The sequence below is a fragment of the Vanellus vanellus genome, assembly GCF_965231255.1.
Source record: "Vanellus vanellus genome assembly, chromosome: 7".
NCBI classification, from domain to species: Eukaryota; Metazoa; Chordata; class Aves; order Charadriiformes; family Charadriidae; genus Vanellus; species Vanellus vanellus.
In genome coordinates, this window is record NC_138912.1 from 37,921,587 (window position 1) to 37,944,949 (window position 23,363).

At 52.0% G+C, this 23,363-nt stretch overlaps 1 protein-coding gene across 1 annotated transcript; it reads left to right on the top strand.

Annotated features, from left to right (window-relative positions):
* Positions 1-5,515: 5,515 nt before the first annotated feature.
* On the top strand, positions 5,516-17,736 carry LOC309674124 (microsomal triglyceride transfer protein-like; the record flags this gene model as incomplete). Its single annotated transcript, XM_082486064.1, has 18 exons — positions 5,516-5,582; positions 6,689-6,870; positions 7,054-7,197; positions 7,727-7,834; positions 8,503-8,619; positions 10,420-10,559; positions 10,811-10,964; positions 11,624-11,781; positions 12,350-12,515; positions 12,992-13,099; positions 13,227-13,439; positions 13,571-13,785; positions 14,405-14,502; positions 15,621-15,742; positions 16,169-16,396; positions 16,714-16,838; positions 17,137-17,307; positions 17,589-17,736. The coding sequence occupies 18 exons, from the start codon at positions 5,516-5,518 to the stop codon at positions 17,734-17,736; spliced, it is 2,664 nt and encodes an 887-aa protein (XP_082342190.1).
* Between the last annotated feature and the right edge of the window lie 5,627 nt (positions 17,737-23,363).

A 23,363-nucleotide genomic window follows, 5' to 3' on the forward strand; every position in this document is an offset into this window, starting at 1 on the left:
AACTAGAGGACATCTCACTGCTCAAGCTTTTGGAGACTTTTGAGCGCCACCAGTACAGTTGTGCAGGAACTGCTCGCGCATCTTCAGTTCTTCTCTCATCTCAGAGGGAAGAACTGAGGGAGCTTGTTGGCAGAGTCAGTGCTTTCTCTACTGCTGCCATGACAAAAAGGGAGGGGGGAAAAGGCAGGAGAAGGTGCTGCAGGAGGTGTGATGGGGGACTTTGCAGGCGAAGGTCGCTTAGAAGGGAACACAAAAATAGAGGATGCAAAAATGAGAAAAAAATCAACTCAGTTCAGTCGGAGGCTGCTCCATCACTTTTATAAGTCCTGGGTTTTGGGGTGGTTTCAGGACTTTGAGGGTTGTTGGGAATCTCCTTGGGAAAAGGGAAGTTTAAAAGAGCACCTCACTCAGGGTGAAAGGCGCAGCTGGAGGAATCCTGCTCCCCAACCCAAGCTTTGAGCTTTCCCGTCCCAAACCTTGAGCCCGTGCAACCTGCATCCCATTATCCTGAACAAAACTCGTAGTCTCTGGAGCTCTGCGAACCCCTTCCCTGCAGCGCTGGAACCTGCCTCCACCACTCCAACCCAATGCCTCCAGCAACAAAAATGAAGGGGCTCGAGCCAAGCCAAGAACCGGTTTGACACAGCCGTTTTCCCCTTCTTGAATCACAAGCCCAGTCCCGCCTCAGCACCCAGCTGAGCTGACACGGTCCTGACTCCAACACCTCGGAGAGGTGAAGCGGTGAAGATGGATCAGGGTTTATCAGTGGCTGCAGACAAAAGGCAAGGAGGACCACAGGGGAAGAGCACGGAGGACCATGGGGCATGGAGAAGCTGATATGGGGCAGGAGTGAAGGGTCTCAAGCAGAAGCTGGAAGGAGAAACCTCTGCAAATGAGGAATAAAGCGTGACATGGTGCTCAGTGGAGAGCAAGCTGTCCTCTCCTTCCAGCAGCAAAAGTTTGTGGTAAGGAAAAGAGATCAGAGTGGTTGGGCAACAGGAGCTGGAGCTGAGGTGGCTGTGACAGACGGACAGACAGACAGTAACCCTGTTTTCATAAGCTTCTGGTCCACAGTAGAAAATATGAGTGCCACTGGGTGGGATGTAAAGCAACTATAGGTTATTATATCACATCATCTGCCGTGTTTAGCGGAGCTGAAGAATTTTTCCTGGGTAGCTGAATGTCTCCCAGCAAAGCCATCCCTCTGGCTTTGAGGTTACGGAGGGACGGAGCATCCCTGGATTCCCTCTGCAATTTGCTCCACCGTGAATCATCCTCTCTGCTAAGGGGACCTGCTGCGGGATGTCCGGGTTAGCAGCAGCCATCGTGTCCCTCAGGAGAATGACTCTTCCCCTGCTCCGGAGGTGCAGCCTGCATCCTTTGCTCTTTTCCACTGAGTCACCAAAGATTTACCCTCGGGGGGGCTGTTATGTATTCTTCATTATCTCCCACTTCCCCTTCTGGGTTATCTGCATATTTTATCGGTGAGGGTTTTTTTTTCTACTTGCTTCCAGCTCTTTCCTAAAATCTCCTGAATAAGAAGAGGCTGGAGCGGGTGTGTAACTAAAGATCACATGCAAAAAAACGGGAAAGGAACAGAGCCCTTAGGAAATCTTCCCTTCCACCCTCCCATCCGCCCCAGGGTGGTCAGATACTGGGAACAGCAGCTGGGAACTCCCCAGCCAGCCAAGAGCACAACGATCTCCCCAGTTCGGACCCCAGCACAGTAGTCACTGGCCGCTGGTACTGGTATTCCCCTGGGTAAGGAGTGTTTGGCTGTCATTATTTCTACTAGATTTTTTTTTATGACAATCTGTACCTGAAAACATCCACTGGTTGGGGCTTGCAGGCGATGGGCTTTGATGCAACAGTCCCCGATGCCTCCATCCTGCTTTCATCTAGGCGAGTTCAACCTCCGGGCAGGTTGACCACCCTTTGCCAAAGTCCACCTTGATGTCACACCTGGGTGGCGAGGTCCCCGTGCGCCTCTCTGACCCTGGGGCACGGTGACACTGACCCTCTCTGCTCCAATCTCCTGCCAACGGGCTTCAGAGCTGCTGCGCCAGGTCCTGCAGCCCAACTCCCCCATGGTCATTTAGCAGCAGCTGCTTGCAGCTGGCCAGCAGGGTGAGGACCACCTGGAGCATGAGGGTTGGCGAGCACGGTAAGGATCTATAACGCTTGCCACCAGGTCATTTCCAAGGGAACCTAGAATTAGACAGCAGCACAGTGCTCAAATAAGAAAGTGAAATGATGGAGGGGTATCCTTGAGCGCTCTAATTTGATTTATTAGAAGAGGATTTGCACCAGCAGGTTGTGCCTAGATGGAAATGGGAGGTCACATTTCCCTTGGGTGATACATGAGGGGCTGGAGGGGCACCCAAAATTTCAGCAGCACTGTTTTTAGGACCATGCATCTGTCTGTAGGTTTGCAAAGTTTCATAAAGCATCTTTCCGAGAGCACGACAGCCCCAGATGGCTTTGGGAAGAACGCTTAGAAAACCTGAGGCCTTACAGAAGTTGGTTAAATGTGAAGTGAGCGGAAATTAAAAGTGAAGGTCCAGAAAAGAAGATCAGCTTGTGACACTGCTGTCAAAGCTTTTAATGCAGCTGTGGAAACGCACTTCCCTCTGCTTCCACTTTGCCCTCTTCTTACTGAAAAGAGCATCATTCTGAGGCTGTTGGAACCTCCAGCATGAGCTGCAGGCAATGAGGGCAGAGACCGGGGTGCACGAGGGGGTCTGGCCTCCAGGGATCAGCATGGGGACACCCACCAGCCTAGCAGGTCCAGGGAGCCGAGGGGGAACCTGGGGAGACTATGCTCCAGGGCTCCCCCCATGTAGGAGGAAGGACCAGCCCATGGGAAGAGAGGCATCAGGGGATGCTGGTGAAGTTAATCCAGCACAAATACTTTATTTTGCCTTCTTTTTTGGTTCAGCTGCGGGGTGGATTCAAAGCTGACTGGCCTTTATCCCATCACTTGAGCGGTACGTGGATGAAAGCAGGGGGTGTGGGTAACGGTGCAGTGATGCTGGGCTCACAGAACGACAGCCACGGTATCCTATAGTCACTATGGAGTGGACAAACACAGCAACACCAAGCAACGGGAGAAGCCACCAGCCCTTCTTTTTCCACGACCAGCACCAGGAATGTAAAACACATGATTTCTGCTTTACTCTTTCAGCGGTTCTCCCAAAGAGAGAAGTAAGAACTGGGTCTGGAGGAAGAGAAACCAAGTGAAAGTGGGCACCGCAACTCACCCTGCATCCCGACCTCCCCTCCTGCACTAACAAACCCAGGGCGGTCTTCTCTCCAGGCAGCGAAGTTGTCGCAGCGACTGGTGAAGCCGCACATCAGAGAGTCGGAGAGAGGGATTCGCTTCAAAGTTCCACATCAAAGTCTGAGCCAGGTATTAAATTTCCTACATAATTGATGGAGTTAAATAAATACCATCAGAGGGAGATTAACGTCACCATAAGGCAGTGCCCAAGATAAGCAGCACATGGCATCCTCCGAAGACACCTCGCTCTTTTCCTCTGCCTTTAGAAGGCTCCAGGGTGGTTGGTTTAGTCCAGACACCTGATTTAGGAACCTAGAGATAAATCCCATCCCTGGTGACTTTCCACATGACTGCTTTACCTGCCCACTGCTGCCTTGGCGCCAGGCTGAGATTATAACAGAGGAGATCAAGAAACGACAACAAGACACCTCCCGTGCAGATTTTGAGTGGGAGCTCAGCAGCTCATCACCGGTAGCACAGGCGGCGGATAAACTCCCTTCCTTGGGACCGCTGGGAAAACTCTGCCGAGTGACTATCGCACGGTTTTCACCTCTCAAACTTCCCGGTGGATAGAAATTGGCAGTCCGGAGCTGCCTACAGGAAAAGCAGGTTGCAGCTTGTTGGCTTCCCACAGCCCGGTCCTGGAAGGACTCAGCAGCCAAGTCTAAATAAGCAAACCTGGCAAAGTTCAGTTCCAGTTTGAGGCCTCCTTTATCAGCAGGGTCTTTTTCACAAGCTATTTCTGTTTGCCTTTCCTCTCCAGGTAGTGTGTTTAGCTGCAACCAGCAAACACGCTGGGACCTAATTTTCGGGACTTAGATCCTCAATGGCTACTTTGTTCTTGGAAATAGTTCGTTTTTCCCCACCCAGGCTAAAGCTTTCTGTGTTCGGCCAGAATTCCATCCCTCCCCTGTGGGCTTTGCTCCCTCAGTGCATGCTGGCAGAGCAGAAGTCCCCCCAGGTCCATACATCCCAGGAGGAGCTGCTGATGCTGGCTGACCCTTCCAGCTAATGGTGTCATCCTGTGGGTACATCTCGAGCAGCCGGCTCAAGCATAGCCCTAATGGTCATCACTCAAAAGGAAACTGTTGAATGAAAAGCTGACAGACCACCAAGACAGACTGTAATAAAAAGGAAAAAAGGCTTCAATCTAAATGTGGAATATTCATCCATAAAGACCATCAGAAGACCAAGTGGAGACACCACGTATGGGAAACCTACAGCTGGACTTTCCCCAGCTGGATCTGCCCTGCTTTTCATGTCACAGTAGTGGCCCAAAAGCCCAGTGGTGATGCAGAGCTGGAAGATGTGCCCTTGAAAATGCTGTAACACCAAACCCATTGGGTTTTGGTCCTGCTGCAATATTAAGTTCGCTTCCATAATGACATTACTGCCTCTCAGATCCCTGTACTAGAAGGGTGAGATGCGCCCCGCTCTCTCCTCTCTTTTTTGGCAAAAAGACTTCGCAAGTCCCTAAGCCGTTCCGTCACCACCTCGTAGGGACTTTGGCCCTTCGCGGTGCCTTTAGGAACCAATTAAACTCAGCAAATCAGAGAGCTCAGGCACAGGAAAAAAAAAAAAATGCCCTGTTGGTGGGTGTCATGGTTTAGGGGTTAGCAGGCTGTATGGGGCACAAGCAGCAAAGCACCCATCTCCTAAACCCTTTCCCATGCCCTTTTTGGGGGGTAACGAACGGTGTTCATGGTCTGACCCATCGGAGGGCTCTCCCCATCCCTCTCCAGCCTGGCCCTTTAAGTAACTTGAGCCTCCGGGCTGCAAATCCCAGTCTCTAACTAAAAGGATGGAAAAGCAGTTTCCCCCCTTCCCCCTTCTGGGTCATTTCTTTTAAAAGCAACCATTTCTCTCCCTTTCCCTTCTGGTGGGAAGAGATGGTTCCCCACGGGACCGAGCAGCTTTTTGAGCAATCCCCTCCCAATATCAAGGCAAACTGGCAATTTCTCCAGCCGGTGATGCTTCTGGAAGCTCTTTTTTTGAAGCTTTCCTTCCCCTCCTGTCGGTCTTTGGCAAACCTCAGCTGATTTCCAAACCTTCCGTGGCTGTTGGGGGTTGGTACAGAAGTTTAATTATTTGCTTTTCCTTGGGTGTGTAAGGCGGGGATAGAGAGAAGGTCGGGCCCCACCGCCTGACGCTGCAAATCTTGCCCACTTTTGTTGTCCGGTCCCTCTCCCACCCCCCTTTCCTTCCCCGGCTCCCGCCTGGCTCCCAGAGCCCACCATGAATCCACAGGCAGTTTCGGGATACGTTTGCCTGCTTTGTTTTTCCTTCATGAACACAGCAAAAGGTAAGACGCTTCGGGCTGCTTCGGGTCCAGGGACACACAAGCGGGTCCGGGTACCCCGAGAGGCGGGATGCTCATCCTGGTACACAAAGAGCCTCTCTGGGCTCATCATAATGCAACATCTCCCCAGTCTCCGGCCGGGGAGGGAAGAGTTGTTGCAAACGGGCTGAGCATCTCCCAAGGCAGAGAAATTTTGGGGGGTCTGTGGAAGTCCTTCCTGGGGTGGAGGGGTGAGGAAAACCAGAGAGTTGGGGCTTTTTAAACTGCACATGGTGCAGGAATAAAGAGACTCTTCAGTCTCTTGCCTCAGGGAGGAAAGCCCCGGGGAGCGAGCTGGATTTCCATCAATTCCTTTTGTTTGTTATTGTAACAAAAGTGGCAAAAATATAAAACATTTCAGAAGCCCAGCAAGTGCATTGGATTTGCTGAATTTCAAGCGACTTTAGCAAATAGGTTAGACTGGTTATGTCATGGCAAAGCCAACCCTTCCCCCTACAATGGGTATGACCAAGAGAAGGGACTCCAAATAATTCTAGATAAATAAGGTTAAAGCAAGGAGCTTTGATCTAAAGCTTGCCCCACCAACTTCATTTGGCTCCATCACAAAATCAGTGGTTTAATTAAGAATTGGCAGCCCCGATGGGAAATACACGATATGAAGAATATGGCCTATCTTCTCCCCTAAATAAAAACGCTAGTGTTGCTCCAGTTAATGCACCAGGCTGAAGAGAGACTTCAAAACATCCCTCCTGTCCATGGGCACGCTCAGGAAACTTTGTTTCAGGATTAAAGTGTGTTTCTCTGGCACTTTCGACAAGTCCTGAAGTCCCCGAGGAGGGTCCCTGCTCTGGCCACCGTGCCTAAGGCAGGACTGGAAATGCAATCTGGAATCACAGGCACAAATAATTCCCCATGAAAACCCTCCTCATGTTCTCCCCCAGTCAGCTATACCTACTGCTTGGCATCAAAATGACATGTCCAGGAGGCAAAGTGATGCGGGCCACAAGCATCCCTGCGCGTCCTCTTGAGGATGGAGGACGCTGGCTGCGACAAGCAGAGGGACCGAGGTCTGCAACCGCGTACCTTCAATGTTTTTCATCTTTCCTTAGGGGATTTGCAGCCGCTTTCTTTCCAGCCGGGGATGCTGTATCAGTACCGCTATTCCCTGGATGTCCATGTGGACCACACGTCCACACCATCCCCACAGGGAACCCGGCTGTGGGCTGAGGCGTTGGTCCAGCTGCACCGGCTCTGGAAGGACCAAGGTGGGGAAGAGCTGCTCCAGGTGCAGGTGCGTGAGGTGGGAAAGCCATTGCGGCCGCAGGAGCGGCGATGCCATCTATCCATACCCTCCTCCCTTTCTAGCCCAAGCCACCTGAAAAATGACCTCTGTGACCAAGAGGCCATCGCCTGCAGGTAGAATGCACAGCAGACATGCATGGTCATTGCTTTCTGCTGTCTTCTGCTCCCATAGATCTACGACCTGAAAGCCCAACACGAGCCAGAAGAGAAGAAGAGCCAGGACGGCGCTGGAGGTCCCCGTGAGGAGATTGCACTGAGCCAGGAGGCGCGGGCAGAGCTCCAGCAGCCAGTGTTCATCTCCTGGAGCAGCGGGAAGGTCAGATGGACACTTCCTGGGCCTGCTCATGCCCCCCACAGAGCACTTCTGCCCACATCCCTAAATTTTCCCAGCTATGAAGCCCATACGAACTCCTGCTCCACCTCCGATTTCATATCAGAGCACAAGGGACCAGACAGAGTGGCAAATTTAGGAATATACGGTCTCCCGCAGGGTCCAGTAAGACCCTAGATGTATCCCCGTCCTCCAAAGGGGCTGCAGGCTTGGCTGGAGCTGCAGCATCCCACATTAAAAGGGTTTCAGTCCTAACCATGGGATATAAGCTCCTTTCTGACCTTCTCCTCTAAGGTTTTGGAAAACTGAGGGGGGGGTGGAATTTTGTGGGCATGCATCCACCATCCACAAAGCTCATACTATTGAGGGATACAGTCCTCCTTGTGAAAAATCCTCAGGTATCTACAGCGTGTTGCTTGGGGTGATGCCTTTCAGCAGGGAAGGCAGCAAAGAGCCCGCAGGCATCCCCCCAGGAGCCGTCCCCACAGCCAGACACCACCTCTTACCTTCCCAGGTCAAAGCCTTCTACGGGGACAAAGCAGAAAGCATCCTCATCTCAAACCTGAAGCGAGGCATCATCGGTCTCCTCCAGCTCCAGCCCCACGCCGGCACAGTGGTGGAGGTAGGTGCAGAGCCGGGGCCAGAGCCCCAAAGCCAAGGACCACACCACAACAGGAGAGCCGGCCCCGGTGCCGCAGCAGACCCAAAATTCAGGATCAGCATCGTGGGATTTGCTGCTCCAGCTGCCCCTGGGCTGTGAAGGAGCGGGACTATTGGAAAGGCAAAGGATTTAAAATTAAATAACCCATACATGATTTTCAGGAATGGGCGCGCTTACAAAATCATCATCTTTCCCTGGACAGTAGGAAAAGGGGGGGGGAGGGGAGGGGGGGAGCAAAAAACTCTAAAGACTTTTCTGCCAAGTGAGATTTGCTTTGCCCAGCTCGGCCAGCAGCCGGCAAACGGCAGGGGAATCCCTCCCTCCCTCCCTCCCTCCCGAGCCAAACTGACGCTGTAGTGACCTGCGAACAACATGAAATAACCTGAAAACCCAGAGTGCAGGCGCAAAGCTGCTGCTGCTGGCGCTAGCCTTGATTTGCAAAAGCAATTTCCCTGCCCAGATGGACTTAGAACTATCCAACACCCCCAAATATGGCCCCGTTTTTAGCTTTTTGATGATTTTTCTATTTATTAGTTCATCCTTGCCTCTGTCCTCTACACAGATCATTTTATTTAGGCTTGATCGAAGCCTATCAGCCTTAACCGTGGTCACTTACGTTTGTGTTTCAGGAGGACGTCTCTGGGAGCTGCCAAGTCACGTACACTGTGTCCAACTATTCCGTCACAAAGACAAAAGATCTCCTCAGCTGTGCAAAGCCGAACTCCGGATTCACCTCCATAAACAAAGCAAGTCTATTGCTCTCATGGTGGTGGGCTCAACTTAGAGTCATAGAATGGTTTAGGTTGGAAGGGACCTTGAAGATCATCTCGTTCTAACCCCCCCTGCCACAGGCAGGGACACCTCCCGTTAGACCAGGTTGCTCAAAGCCCCGTCCAACCTGGCCTTGAACACCTCCAGGGATGTTGGTGTTTACATCAAGTACATCAGGGCTGTTCCTGCAGGTGGGCTTTGAGTCCCATTCCCAGCTGGCTTCAGTCTTCTGCACCAGCCAGGAATGGGGCTCCGGCTCTTAAACCCATACCCAAAGTGGGATGCAGCAACATACCTCAGGAGGACCGTGTGGTTTTGAGGTGGGTAGGAGCAGAAAAGATGTCCTGAGTCATTCCATCCCCATCCTTGTTATCACTTCTGACCTGTTAGCTAATCCTGCTGGGGAAGGTGGAGATGCAGGAATGTTCTCTAGACCTCAGACTCATTGGATTGGGGATTAGGTTGACAGGGGACAGGACCAAAGACCGCTGCTTGTTTCATTTAAAGCAGTAGCCCACGTTCAGCCCTGACACAAACAGATGAAGCTCTGTGTGTCTTGATGCAGTTAGACCTGCCATGATTAAAATTGATGGGGTTTTAAAATATATAGAGAGAGTACTGAATTCAATATAGAAATGGACATCTCTGCAGAGAGACCGCACAGGCTTTGGTGGGGGTCTGGACACATAGCAGTCAGACGCTGAGTGTTCATATAATAAAAGCTTTCTGGGGTATGAATCATGGCAAACTTACCCAAGAAGGTAACGAACCCTGCATAGCACATTTTTGGCAATAAGGTTTTCCCACCAGCCTGCCGTCTGGATGGAAGCAGCTCCCTGGACCTTGCCTGTATCCATAGCTGTGACAGCAAGATATCGATGCTGCCCAGCTCTGTAAAAGGCAAAGCCTATGGATAAAAAAAAGCTCTATTAAAACAGCGATAATAATATTATGCATGCCATTTGCTGTCAAAAACCACCACTTGCACATGGTTCAGCTCTTCCCCTTCCCCAAGGCCCACCACGTGCAAGCCCAGCTGCTCCCATAACATCTCCTGGCATGACCGGCGCTCCCCTCCCCAGGGCAGGGAGACAAGGCAAAGGTGAATCCAGTAAATGCGTCATTTCTTTCGGAAGGAAAAAAGGCAGAGAGCTTCCCCAAGGTCACCACAGAACACAGCAAGGAAGCTGAGCATTTTCTTTGGCACGAGCTCGGTGGAAATTGCTGTTGCTTAGCTCTCTCTTGCACTTGGAGAACGTCCTTCCTGATGCTCGTCGGGCATCGAGGGCCATACCTCTTCCCACGCCACGCAGCTGTGTTGGGGCAGCTATGGAGCTAGCGTTGTCAGATGGACCTGAAGAAAGAGTAATGCTTTCGGAGACGTCTATTTCCAGTTTGCAGTCTCCAGGCATCACCCATGCCAGGCAGGAACATCTCCCTCCTCCCTCTGCTGCCCTTTCCTTCTGTGGCAGGGCCCGGTTGACACCAGCTTGTAATGAAAGAGAAAGTCCGCGTGGTGTCACCAGTCCATCTCCCCATATCAGCCACAGGCAAGAGCTTCCCCACCCCGTGGTCCTCACCTGGTGCTGCCTTCTCCCACACCTGGGAAGAGGCTGGGCACTTCTGGATTTTCCTTTCCTACATTTTGCAAGCGAAGCAGGCAACTTTGTGGACTGGAAAGCTCATTTGCTGCTAATAGAGAGGAGAGAAGTCTCCTGGGGAGAGGAGAGGAGAGAAAAGGTTGCACCACCTCTCTTTGCTTTTCCTTTTTCAAGATTTTTGGAGTCCAGTGGCAGCCCACCAGCAGAAGCCAGTATGTGGTGAAAGACAACCACCTCCAGTTGGTGCTGGCAGAGGAAAGCCATGTGGTGTCTCCAGCTCTGAGGTCCACCACCAGCATCAAAATCAGTTCAAGGTGAGTGGTGCCCCGGTACCCGCTGCCTGAATCGGGCAGCTCAGCATGGGATGAAGGTGCATCTGTTGGAGTTAAAGTGTTGGCAGCAAGGAGGACGGGGTGTGTCACCTGGCCACAGCATGGAGGGAACACCAGACACCTTTTGACACCCCGCATCTCCTCCTTCTCCAAACCTGCATGAACCCAACCAGCCTCTGAGCCAAGGAGGGCATAAATGACAAAGCGCTTCCCAAAGTCTTCTCCTTCCACAGGCAGCAGCTCCAGCTAGTGTCTCCTCCAATGCTCGGCCCAGCAGAGGTGGCTGGCCAAAGTCTTGAGGATGTGCTGGCAAGGACAGAAGGACGGCACCAGCCCCTGGGCATAGCCAGCCTGCCCTTCAGGAGGGTCTGCACCCGCTGCCCATCGGTCAGTGACGCTACCCACCCCCAAAACTTGCTACATGCTCTCCCACCGAGCTGGGCAGGCAGGAGAGCACTGTAGGATTTGGGGTTAAACCACAGTGGTGGAGGGGGCTGGTTACTGCTGTTGAGGCAAGATGCGGCCCCAGGAGCACTGTGGAGCAGCAGCTTCTGTCACCTCTCCTAAACAGTGTTTAACACTGCTACCCGTGGTGGAAGGACCCCTTCTTTCCCACCAGACATAGGGGGTTTCTGTGGTGGGTGAAGTCAACTGGTGCATGGCTGGCAGATCCAGCTGGGTTAAACTCATCGCGGGTCTGAGGTCAGGAAGCATTTCCACTGCAGGTCAGGCTGGTGAGGACAAAGGAGGGGTTATTTCTGCCTTCTCAAGTCCTCCAGGCTGGAAATCTGGAATTGCAACGACTTTCGGGTACCGGTGATGCTCAGAGTTTTTCCTGCTCTTTTCCTGGCACATACCACAAATTGGGGCATTTAGGCTTCAGCACAAGTCCTCTGCGGTGGGGGTGAGAGGCTTCAGTAGATGCCTGCAGGCAACTGCCTGACCCCTCCCACTCCTAAATATTTCTCAAATATAAACTCTAACCCATGATGCAGGATCAGGTGGAAAAGAGGCTAAATTCCACTTAACGAGCTTCATCTTTGCAGCTGAGAGCCTACCTGAAGGCTTTTGATAACCAGAGAGTCAAAGTGGACACCTCGAAGGTGGCAACCACGTGGCGGTTCCAGAAGTTTGTCCAGATGCTGCGCAGTGCCAAGAAGAGAGACGTCCTGCAGCTGCTGAGGAGAGCACCTGAAGAGATGCTGTGAGACTCCCGGAAGCTGTCTTGCCAAAAATTGGCTTTCTCCACACGTAGAATCCTGGCATGAACCTACATTCCCGGCTCTGGCAACTAGGGCTGTTTGGTGGTGGTCCATACACCATACCTGGTCCAGGCAACTGTCCTGACTAGTTCAGATGTGCTCTGTTTTTTCTTAATGCCTATTGTCTAGAAATACTGCATGGCTTTTTTGTTGTTGGTGGTTTGGGGTGGGTTTTTTGCTGGCTTTGGAGCGGAGCAAATGGTCCAGCAAGGCTTTCTGCAAATGTCGTTGGAGGTCTGTTGTTGACAGACCATCCACCCATGGCCATAGCATCCATGCCTTGTTGGCATAGGGCCTCTCCGCAGTGAAATACCTAGGCACGGGCAAGTTCAGAGCAAGAGCCCACCCTCTAGGTGGTCTTTTTATCCCATGAACTGAAGCTCCCATGAGTTTTAAAGCAGGAGAAAAGCATGGAGAAGAAAAAGGGGGATGACAAGCTGCACAGGGTACCTCATTTCTTCTCCAGCTCTACCAGTCATGCCACTGATGACCTCCCTCTTCTTGCTCCAGCCCTTTCGTTGTGGAGGCGGCGGTGGCGGCACAGTCGGTGGCATCCTTGGCGGCGCTCTCAGACTTTCTGGATTTCGGCAAGGAGCCCAAGTCCCTGCTGGAGAAGTTTCTCTACGCGGCAGCGTTCTCTCCCCGACCTTCAGGAGAGCTTCTCCGCCTGGTGTTAGTAAGTACAGACATTTCTCTCCCTCCCCAAGTCCAGAGATGGACACTCACCCCATTTCAGCCAGGAGGGTAATTCAGCAAGCGTATTTTCCTGGAAAAAAGAAAATATGTTTTTGTAGAAAATATGTTTTCTGTAGAAAAGTCTTCCTGCTTATGGGATTATTTTATGTGCTTTTAATGGGACACTGGCAATGGGAGTAGATGCTCCTCGGAGGAAAAGCATTCAGCAGAAAGCGCTTTATGTCAGTGCATTACAGATAATAAAAGCTTAATTAAAAGCCACTGTGAAAAATCGGCATTTTATCCAATTAAACTATGCATTGCCTCCTTCATGGCAGGTAAGAACTAGTTTTTCCTTACTTTTTTTTTTGGTAAACGCTTTCAGATAATAGGTAAAACATACTCCTTCTTTGTCTTTTTCCCCATTTTTTTTTTATTTTTTCCCCTGTTCCGTAATACCCTTCTCCTGGTGGCCAGGACAAGCTGGATGGGAAGCAGCTGGCCCCCGAGGTCTGGGAGACGGGGATAGTTGCCGTGGGCTCTCTGGTTGGCAAGCTGTGCCAGCAGGAGCTGTGTGGGCTGCAGGTGGGTCCTCTGCAAACCCCCGCGCTTGGCTTTTTCGCCACCCGTTCCTCCGCCGCCAGTGCCCAAAATGTCCCCTGTCCCTCCCTTTATTCTCCTTCGCTTCTTCTCTCCTGCAAACCTTGAGCAGGAGGTGGAGCATGGGGTGGAAACCATCCTTGCGGGGCTCAGAGGTGCCAAGGAGGAATCCGAGGTGGTCATTTACCTGCTGGCCCTGGGGAATGCGGCGCTGCCTGAAACCATCCCCACCCTCCTGGACTACGCCGAGGAGGGTCCCACCGCTGTCACCACTGCAGCCGTTTCTGCCCTGCAGCGATTCCCTGCTCGACACATCTCTGGCAAGGTACGAAATGAAGCTGCCGAGGTTTGGTGCTTCTCTTCCCATCCAAAACCAAGCTGTCAGGGTGCAAACGGAGCCACCATTTGCACATCATCACCCACATCACACCCATTTTCATTGCCCTCTTCCATCAGGTGAAGCGAGCCATGAGGAGGATTTTCCACGAGAAGAGGAAGAGCTACGAAAAGACCTGTCGCCTGGCCGCTGCCAAAATGCTCCTTGATAACGAGCCCTCGCCCATGGATGTCATCAACATCCTGCTGGCCACCATCGAGATGGAGACGGAGACGGCAACGTTTCTGCTGCTGAAGGTTCAGAACAGCCTACGTGGTGACCACCACCCAGCAAGGTGGGTCCAGAAGGGACAGTTGCGTTTTTCCCCTGAGCTCTACATCACTTTTTTCCTCTTCCTCCACACTCCCGCTGTGGCGTTTGACCCAGCGTGCCTTCAAAGCATCTTAGAGATGGCGTTGGGGCTGCCTGGAAAGTCCCAGCTGCGGGCAGGGGAAGAAAAGAGCAGGGCTACTCATGCAGATGCCACCCAGCCAGCCAAAACCCGGCGTCCCTCCCGGTCCTGCCCCTGTGGCAGCGGGACCCAGGCTCGTGGCTTCGGCAGAGACCTTGGAGGCCAAAGCTGCGGCCGGCAGGGCAGCGCACAATTTGTAACAGCGTTAATCTCCCCGTCTGCACAAAACGAACCCAGCGCTAACGTTTTTCAGAGCTAAGCAAAAGCTGGGAAAAAATATCTGACTGGTTTGTCCTAATAAACCGGAGGAGAGGGAAATTCCAGGGTAGCCCGTGTCTGCTCGTTGCCTTCCCCCCCCCCCCCCCCCTTCTTCAGGCAACTGAGAGAAATAGTTTAGAAATTTAAATTTCCTTCTTTGTACAGCCTTCTATAATGCCTACTGACATTTTCCCTTCCTTCCTCCCTCCCCAGTGCTGACATACCTTTTCCCTCTTGCTTCCAGGAAGATGATGAAAGACATCATGAGAGACCCACGGATAAATAATTACAACTACTTCTCGAAAGCTGGCGTCTCCTCTTCTTTCTCAGGACCTCTGACAGGTGACACCTTGGAGGATGTTCATCCCATGGTCCCCTCAAGTGGCTAAAGGATGGGCTGGTGGGGAAAGGCAGCTTTCACAAGAGGCCTGAGCTTCATAAAAATGCCCCCAAAATATCAGTGTGAGGTTTCTGAGCATGTCCCCCAGCACCAACTGGGGCTGGCTGGTTGCCATCACCTGAGATACATATACCGTTCTCTGACACCCCTACAGCAGAAGGGTTGGGCTGTGGGGCCACATACTTTTCCCAAACCCTGCTAATTTGAAAGAGGAACTTCAGCTGGAGGTGAAACTAGTGGTAGATTGTAGGTGGGAGTTTCTATGCTTTTTCCCCCCCAATAAGCCAAGATATTAGCTCCGATCCTCAGTTCCTTAGGAATTTTTAATAAGCTCTTCAAAGAGAAGAGTCCTTGTACTGAGATAAAAATCATCAGACTTCAGAGATGCTGCAGCAATCGACGCTTTTTAAATATCTGCTTAAATCTTCGCCCCACGGCTCTCGTTTCTGTCCTTCTTCAAATTAGCTCAGTCCGGCCTTGCAGGGAGTAGGTGGAGGCAAGATAGCCAACACCTGGAAGAAAAGCATTGCGCTGCTAAATCCTTTGATTGTGGCAAGAATGGAAGGAGATAGTGCAGAGAAGCTTTCTCCTCTGAATAAATTAGCTTGATCAGGTATTTAATGGCTAACATACGAAATCTGTGTAGGTCAACCATCCTGACCATAGATGGGACAGCTCTACAGGACTAGCTGTGTTGAGGAGGCTTACAAGTTACCAAGGAGCTCTCAGGATCCTGCTTTTAGACGTACCCAGTAACCTCCCAATTCCCTCCATCAATCTGCATGAGCTCTTTTAAGAAACCGCCCCGTCCTGCTGAGCGCTGACTTGGTGGCACCGGGCACAGGAGATGCGCATGCCAGGATTCCACCCTTGCACATCCCGCCTGCGGGCTCTGTGTCTTCTTCTCAGCCTTCATCCCCTGCTGCTGCTCTCAGAGCATTTACAGTTCACCACCCTTCGGTGACTCATTTCCAAAAAAAAAAAAAAAAAAAAAAAAAAAAAAAAAGATATGTGCCAGGCACTGCCCGGGGATGCTTACGGGTGTTCCTCTGCCTTTCAGTCACCCAGGATCTGCTTTCCACCTTCGGGCTGGACCTGCTGTTTTTGGAGGGTGGATTGCTGAGGAAGAGCGTCTCTGACTTCTCACTGCTTAGCCACGGCCAGTGGCTTCACGCAGCTCAGGTGTGCTGCTGGCAGAGTGGCCGGGGGGCATGTAGGGGGGAAGGGGGGTTGACAACACCAACCCAGTGGTGCCACTGCCCTATCTGCGTCCCCTCTGAACCTCCTTATGGTGCTTGACCTCACCTCTGCGCTCAGTGCGCACCGTATCAAAAATACATAAAGGCACATCCCCCATCACCAACGTGAGGCCAGACAGATCTGCTCTGAAGAAGAGAGCCCCCTCCACCCCCCAAAACCAGGGGATGTGACACTGCTGCTGCACGGTGTTCAAGGATAGTTTGGATGCCCCATCCAGCTCACCCCATCACCGTCCTTATGCTTCAAAGGGTTGGACAAGTATAGCAACTCAAATAGCATTGCGGGGCATGAAATGTACCCTCCAGCTTTGCTCCGTGCAGCTTGCACGTCTCCACTTCTGTGTTTTAGGTCACCATTGAAGCACAAGGAATGGAGTCGATGCTGGGAGAAAATATCCTGGAAGGGGAAGAGGAGCCAGAGCTCATGGCCGGGATGTCTGCCATCTTCTTCGATGTTCAGTTGCGGCCGATCGTCTTCTTCCAGGGATATACAGACTTAATGGCCAAGGTCCTGTTAAGCAGTGGAGAACCCACAAGCGTAGTCAAAGGGAACCTCCTGCTGATGGACCATCACCAGGTACTGGATGAGGGGTGACCTGCCTTCACGCCAAATCCTAGTGAATGTCATAGCACGAGCCAGTGGATTTTAGGTATGTTACTCACTGCAGATAAAGATCTGAGAGCAACGTGGCACTGTCAGATGTCTCTTGGGGTTGGTAAAACAGCAGGATGGCTGGCTCTGCACAGGACACACGTGGCTCGAGTTCCTCCCATGCAAGCCCAGCTGAGGGGTTGGGATAGGCAGTCCCAGCAGCCATGAATCGCTGCCGGTATCAGCCGCGCAGCCAGGAGCAGTGTCTGGTCACAGCAAGTTTTGCCTTCTCCGTCTTCCAGGTCATTCCTCTGCAGTCTGGCCTCCAAGTGACTGTCAAACTTCAGGGTGGGCTGGGGCTTGACATTTCAGCCGACATGGACGTGAGCATTTGGGAGCAGGAGCTGAAAACCAGCATCAACACGAGGTCAGTGGGTGGGAAACTGCTTGGCTCTGGGAGTGGGGGGTACCCCTGGGGGCTCAGCACCCAGCACGAAGAATGCTCCACCTTAGCCTGGCTTTCCACAGCCCTCTACTGTCCTCCTGCTGGGTCCAGCCCTTCCTGGTAGACACGTTGGGTAGGAGTCTGGTGGGTGGTGGTTACACACTCTTTTTCCATGGCCAGGCCTAAAATTAAGATGCTTATGGGGTTGTGTGTTGCCAGTGCATGGTGCCCAGCGCAGGGCCGTTGCTCGATGACCAACCCATGTGGTGCTCTCTCTCAGGGGAAGCCTCGCCATTGATTTCCAGGCAGAACTAGATGCCCCTTTTCTCCAAGCCACCCTGAGAAGCCAGACGGAGGTGGAGACCTCAATCCACTTTGACACCATGCTGAGGTTTTCTGGCAGCCCAGTGCTCATGTGCCTGCAGCTGAGAGAGGAGCAGGTCCCATACAGGTAGTCTCTGGATACAGCCAGATACTGTAGACGCATCATGATGTCCTTAAGATAAAGGAGGACTTCTTGGGAAGAGGAGGGAATTAAGGGTTGTGCTCTTATTGAGCGGGGTGGATCGAAACCAGTAGAGATGGGGGAAGGACACCGCAAGTTCATGATGACATGGGTAGGAGGACCATGCCTTGACCATCAGGAGATGGTGAATATGCTGGTTGGGGAGGAGGATGAGGTCCAGCACCACCACAACCTCCTGACCGTTTTGCTGTCACCTTGTCCCACAGAGAAGTCTTCGCAGTTTCCAAGTCTGCCGGGAGCCAGAGCAGCACCACTCGAAAAGGCCGGCAAGGCACTGTCCCCGGGCGAGAGTTTGCCTTGCACTGGGCCAACTCCAAGGTCTGCAACCTCCTGCTGACAGCAGGAGAAAAGTAGGGGAGTCAGAGCAATTTGGGACTGGATAACTGCCCCCTCTCCTGCCACACACCTCAGTCCTCTGTGAACCCAACATGAGCCATCAAGGGCTCTGCCCAACTCCTCCACAACCATCTTTTAATAAGAAAAATGCTGCAACGAGGGCGCCAGAAGAGACCACACGAGGAACTCTCCCCACCCCAAAGGCTGAGATTTCCCCCGCCTGAACTCTTCCCCTTCGCGGGGAAGGGCTTGCTGGAAGCCAAACTGGTCCTTGTGGAAGAAACAGCCTTCTTTTGCAAACGAATGAGTTTCTCGGAGCCCAAGAAACCCTTCTGCAAGCATATACCCTCAAAATGCCATGTTTTCTCCCCGTTTATCAAAGCAGTCAGGAGGGAGCACATCTGCAGCCAGAAGGGAGGGAGTTCCCCATGGAGGGAGTGAACGAGCCTCCTCCTTTAACACAGTTTTGCAGTTGCCAGAAGAGTCCAGGAACATGAAAAAAAAAAAAAAAAAAAAAAAATATATATATATATATTTCTGGAGGAGGTGTGGGGTCCTTAAATTATTTTTAAAGTGCAACCACAGAGATGTTCACCCCAGGATAATCCTCAGGGACACAGGCGGAGAAGGAAGACAAAACTGCTGCATAACCTGTTGCCAATTACGGTATGTTCTTTCGGGATTAATTGAAGGTGTTTGCATTTATTTGCAGAGGAAGGCAGCTCAGCTTGGTGCCATCCTCTTGCTCCTGGGGGGAATTTGCATGCTGGTGCCAGGGATGTGGCTAGTGCCACATCAGGCAACAAGGGTGACACCAGCTTGTATTGCAGTGGGGGTCAAATTCACAGTTGGAACAAAAAAAAAAAAAAAAAAGGAGCAAGGCAGCCCACAGAGCTTTCCCAAAAATTGTATAAATGAAGGCAAAGTTAAAACAGAGCAGGGGAGAGCATAGCAAATTGCAGGAGACCCTTCTAAAGAGCACGGACCAGCAGTCTCAATCCTCATCTTGAAACAGGGGGAATTGTCACAAAGATGGAGCGTCAAAAGGTGGAAAAATACTGGAGACCCACCAGCTGCTGGGGGAGGCTGGAAGGAGATGGGGGAACTCGAGCAGGGACCGACTGAAAGAAAAAGGGAAGAGACATTGGTGTCTCCAAGGCATTAAAGCAGCTCAGCTCAGCTCCACGTATCCCCTCGTGATGCTGATCCTCAGCGACTGCTTCCTGCACTTGAATTTTTCCATGTTTTTTCCCCCCCCTCTAAGACAGGCAGGGCTGCAAGAATCATCTGAGGTCATAAAACACACCTTGTAACTAAAACCCAGAACACCACCAGCAGCTTTTTAGTGTTTGCAAAGAGTGGATTCCAAAGGTGTTTTGGGATTATCGGGACTCCCATCATGGGGCGAAGACACTGGAAGTAGAGAAATTACTACTGTGACGGGGGTGGCATGCAGAGCTGCATCTGACATCAGCCATGCTCAGCTGGAGAACCAGATGATTCCAAACCATGGGCACAGCCTGCCAAGGTGTTTGGAAGATTCTCCGTCCTTTGGGTATTCTTTTTTTTTTAACGAGTTACCGGTGGTTCAGTCCATCTTATGAGGTAAATGCAGATGCTGGTTGCCATGGAGGGCAAGAGATCATGTTTGACTGATGTGGTCCTTTCCAATCTTGAGAATCTATCGGAGAGAGCTTGGACAAAGCCGTTACTTCAGGTAGTCATCCTTCAGGCTGGATGTTATTCAACCCAAACTGGAAAAATTAAGTAGCGGAGTCACAGCTCCATCCTATCCCCTTCCTCCTTCCAGCACATACTCGACGTGCTTTTTGCCGGTGCACACAGATTCAAAACCCATCTATTGAGAGGTGGCTCCTGCCTGCAGCCTCTCGTCTTCCTTTTTGATCCAAAGTTTACATATTAATGGAGAAGCCTCTGGCCTCCCTTATCGCCTGAACAGCAGTTCCCCTTCTCTTCCCAATCGAGGCAGCAGATGGAGATAAGATTGCCTCAACCCTACGTGCGGGAAGGCAGCGTTCCAGCAACAAAGAGATACAACAGCATCCCTTCTCTGCTGATATTTGGTCTCTTTTGGTGACCCTTTGCAAAAATTACAATTAGCTTCAAGTAAATATTGTTCTTCTGTTTTGCATTCTCCTCTCAAGTTGGATTGTTATCGGCCACCACCACCCTAACACCTCTCCAGCGCTGGAGTGAGGCTCGCAAGGAAAAAGGAGCATTTCTTCATTCCTTCCTGATAAGAATGTGCCTTTGAAATATTTTTTTTTTTTTTTGTATGAGGAAACATGCTTTTTAGGAAAAAAGGACGTTGAGCTTTTTTTAAAAAAAAAAAATAAAATTATGAGCCTGACAACATAGCACTGAATCTCCTGATTTGGGAGGAAAAAACTTGTCTGGTTTTCCATCTGGAGACACTAATTGCAAGCGCTTTGGTTATGTGCAGAAATAAACGCCGTGTATTTTTATATTTTCCTCTGCCTGACTCTTAACTTTTTGTAGCCGGGAAGAAGAGAGAGGAGGAGAGCAACTCCCATAGCACAGGCGCTTCCAGCAACAACGGCATGGCCAAAGCCACCTTTAAATAAAGCCACGCTCCCCAAGGGACCTGCTTTCTAGGTCCCTATTTAGGGTGCCCCAGGGATGCGTAGCTAAATGCCCCATCAGGGCTGCAAGACGGGGACACGAGGGCTACCGCTGCCACCAGAAACCCCCAAAGCACGGTTAGGGATGACGGCAGCCCTGCAAGAAGGTTCCCATGGGGTCGAAGATGCTGCCTTGTCCCTCTCCTGCCAACTTCTGCGAAGGTGGTGGAGGCCATCCAAGACTTGGCTCGAAATCAGGGCTTCCCCTGCACCAAGGCTCTGCTGATTACAGAGCGGTCTGGCTCAGAGCGGGGCCCCAAGGACGCGGAGGGTGATTGCCCCGGGACTTGCCCTCGGGTCTGAACAGGAGGATCGCGGTGTGACCGTGGGAGGAGGGAGCCCGTATCGCCCTTTGTGTGCTGCTCAGCTCTCTGCAGAGCAGCCGATAGCAGCCCCGAGTCCCGCTGGCTCCCCATCTTCACCCTTTCCCCAGGGAGCATCCCCTTATTTCCCATTCCTCTTGTCTCATAGTCAGGGTTTGGGCTGACTCAGAGCGTTTTACGCGCTGATGAGTTTCCATCGCCTCTGCTGGCACGCGCCCACCCAGCCCTGAGGCCGCCTTTCCTATGGACCTGCACAAGTCTTAATCCCCATCCAAAACTGCGATGCTCTGCCAGATGTTTGAGGACTATTTGGATGCAAAAACCTTTCTCGGCCTCAGCATTTGCTCCTCAGTCCAAGCCAGCGGGCACTCACTTGCCATTTAGGACCTTTTCCATTGCTTCTCCTTCTCCAAAGGGGATTTACAGAGGCAAGATTTATCATTCAGCTGAGCTTTGCATTGCACAGGCTAAATCAGAAAACGCCACGCTTTGCCCTTGGGGTTGGGGGAAGATAATATTGCCGATGGGTGAGCTCTTACAGCAGATAGCAAATCACTTCTGCCCAAAACGAGTAAGCGAGGTTTGCTCTCTACCTGCAGACGAGGGGACGTCAACGTTCAGGGGGTGTGGAAGCCCCAAAAGATTTTACTCCGGGTTTTGCTTAAATGCCGAGCAACAACATTACCCGAAATCTGTTGAACTTCTAGTCCCGAAGGATGATACTTGTCCTGCCAGAGGGGACTGGAGCTGGAAAGGTGTGTCCGGCCCCCTGGGAAACGGCGAGGAGATTTCAATGGGGATTTTACCAGTTTGCATTCCTGCTGGAAGTTTTGCTCTCCTGCTGAGCCAGTGAGCCCTAAAGTTTCCCAGATCCCTTCTGGAGATTTTTTTTTTTTTTTCCCCGGTTCTGGTTGGATGCTCAAACAGCAAAAGACAGTGAAGGGACACGGGTGCTCCTGTAAAATCACCCATTTCTTTGGCAATGGCTCCAAACTCTCCTAGATAGGACCTTCCTGCCCCAAACCCCCAGCGCTGACTGCATCGCACCCACGGAGCTGGAACGCGGCACCGCCCACTGCTAAAATTCTGCCTTTGCCTCCCAAAGCACCGGTTATAAGCTTTGCGTTTCACATACGGCAGCGCTGTTTACTTGGGAGCTGTAGGACATAGGAAATGGCCTCAGGTTGCACCAAGGGAGGTTTAGGATGGATATTAGGAAAAAAATTCTTCACCCAAAGGGTTGTCAAGCATTGGAACAGGCTGCCCAGGGCAGCGGCGGAGTCACCGTCCCTGGAGGTGTTTAAAAGACAGGTAGATGTGGTGCTGAGGGACATCTTTAGTGGCAACTCGGCAGTGCTGGGTTAACGGTTGGACTTGACGATCTTAAAGGTTTCTTCCAACCAAAACAATTCCACGATTCTATGTTCCCTGGGCCAGCATGCCTCTCCAGAGGTCCTACATGGAGCTGTGCAATTGGAAATGATGGATCCCCAAAGGGTCCTTGCATCCAGCAGCAGGGGACAGAAGAGGGCTGGGGGTGCCAGATCTCATTTCTAGCGGAGGTCCTACATGCCAGCAAATCCTGGGGATTTCACAGGGGGCGAGAGGCAGAGCGGGCCAGAGCCAGCCCCTGGGAGCAGGGCTCCTACCAGCCTCTCCAGAAGCAGCTTTGCTTGTGGAGCTGCAGATCAGCAGTGACCTCCAGTGGCTGCAGCCAAACCTAGCGGAGATATCAGGCCAAAACGGCTCTGCTGCAGCCGTGCAGGAGCTGGGTGCACAGCAGCCTGCACCCAGGGGCGTCCCACAAGCTGGCACCCAAGGTCGTGGGACCTTTGCATCACCAGGCGATGGAGCAGGGCCGACCCATGGCAGCCCCTCACGGCTCTGAGCTGGGGTCTGGTGTGGCAACGCCATCCTCTCTTGACCTCCAAGCTTGCCATCACAGGCAATTTTTGATATTTACTTTTCCCTTCCAAGTCACTCTACCGCCAGGACAACGCGTACAGCCCTCAGGGGAGCGTACGGACACCGACCGCTCACCAAGCGGGGCGATAAAACATTATCCGCCTGTCTATTCCGGCTTTCTGCAGAGACAAAATTAAACACACCACAAAGTGCGCGCAAAAGCGCGGGGGACGTGGGTGAGAGGATGGACCACCAGCAGGGACCGGCTCTCCCTGGGAGCCGGCGGAGGTGCGCGTTCAAAGCCCTGGGGTGGATCTCATCATCCACCCCTCTCTCCTTCCTTGGCAGCTGGCAAAAAAAAAAAAAAAAAAAAAAAAAAAGGTGTTGAATTTTCTAACTCCTGGGCCCCGCTCACTCCCTAGGCGCCATGAAAAAAAAAATCCAGAAAAAGCGGTTTGCAACTCACCGAAGAAGCGTCGAACGGAGAGGTGTGGCAATAGCCAATATCTCCCACAGAGCTGCGGTTAAGCTACAGCGCATCTCCCAAGCCCCTCCGCAGAGCTTGCGGCCGCTTTGGGCCATACACATCACCTGCGAAGCTTTCCTGCAAGCATAGGATGTGCTCACAGGTGCTTATCTGGGTGCCACCGGCCTAAGAAGTCACCTCGGAGCTGGCTGGAAATAAGCAGCGGAGCATCCCAGGAGCAGCAGCGGGCAGGGGGCTGCTGTTGTAACCTGCCCCGCAATCAGGAAC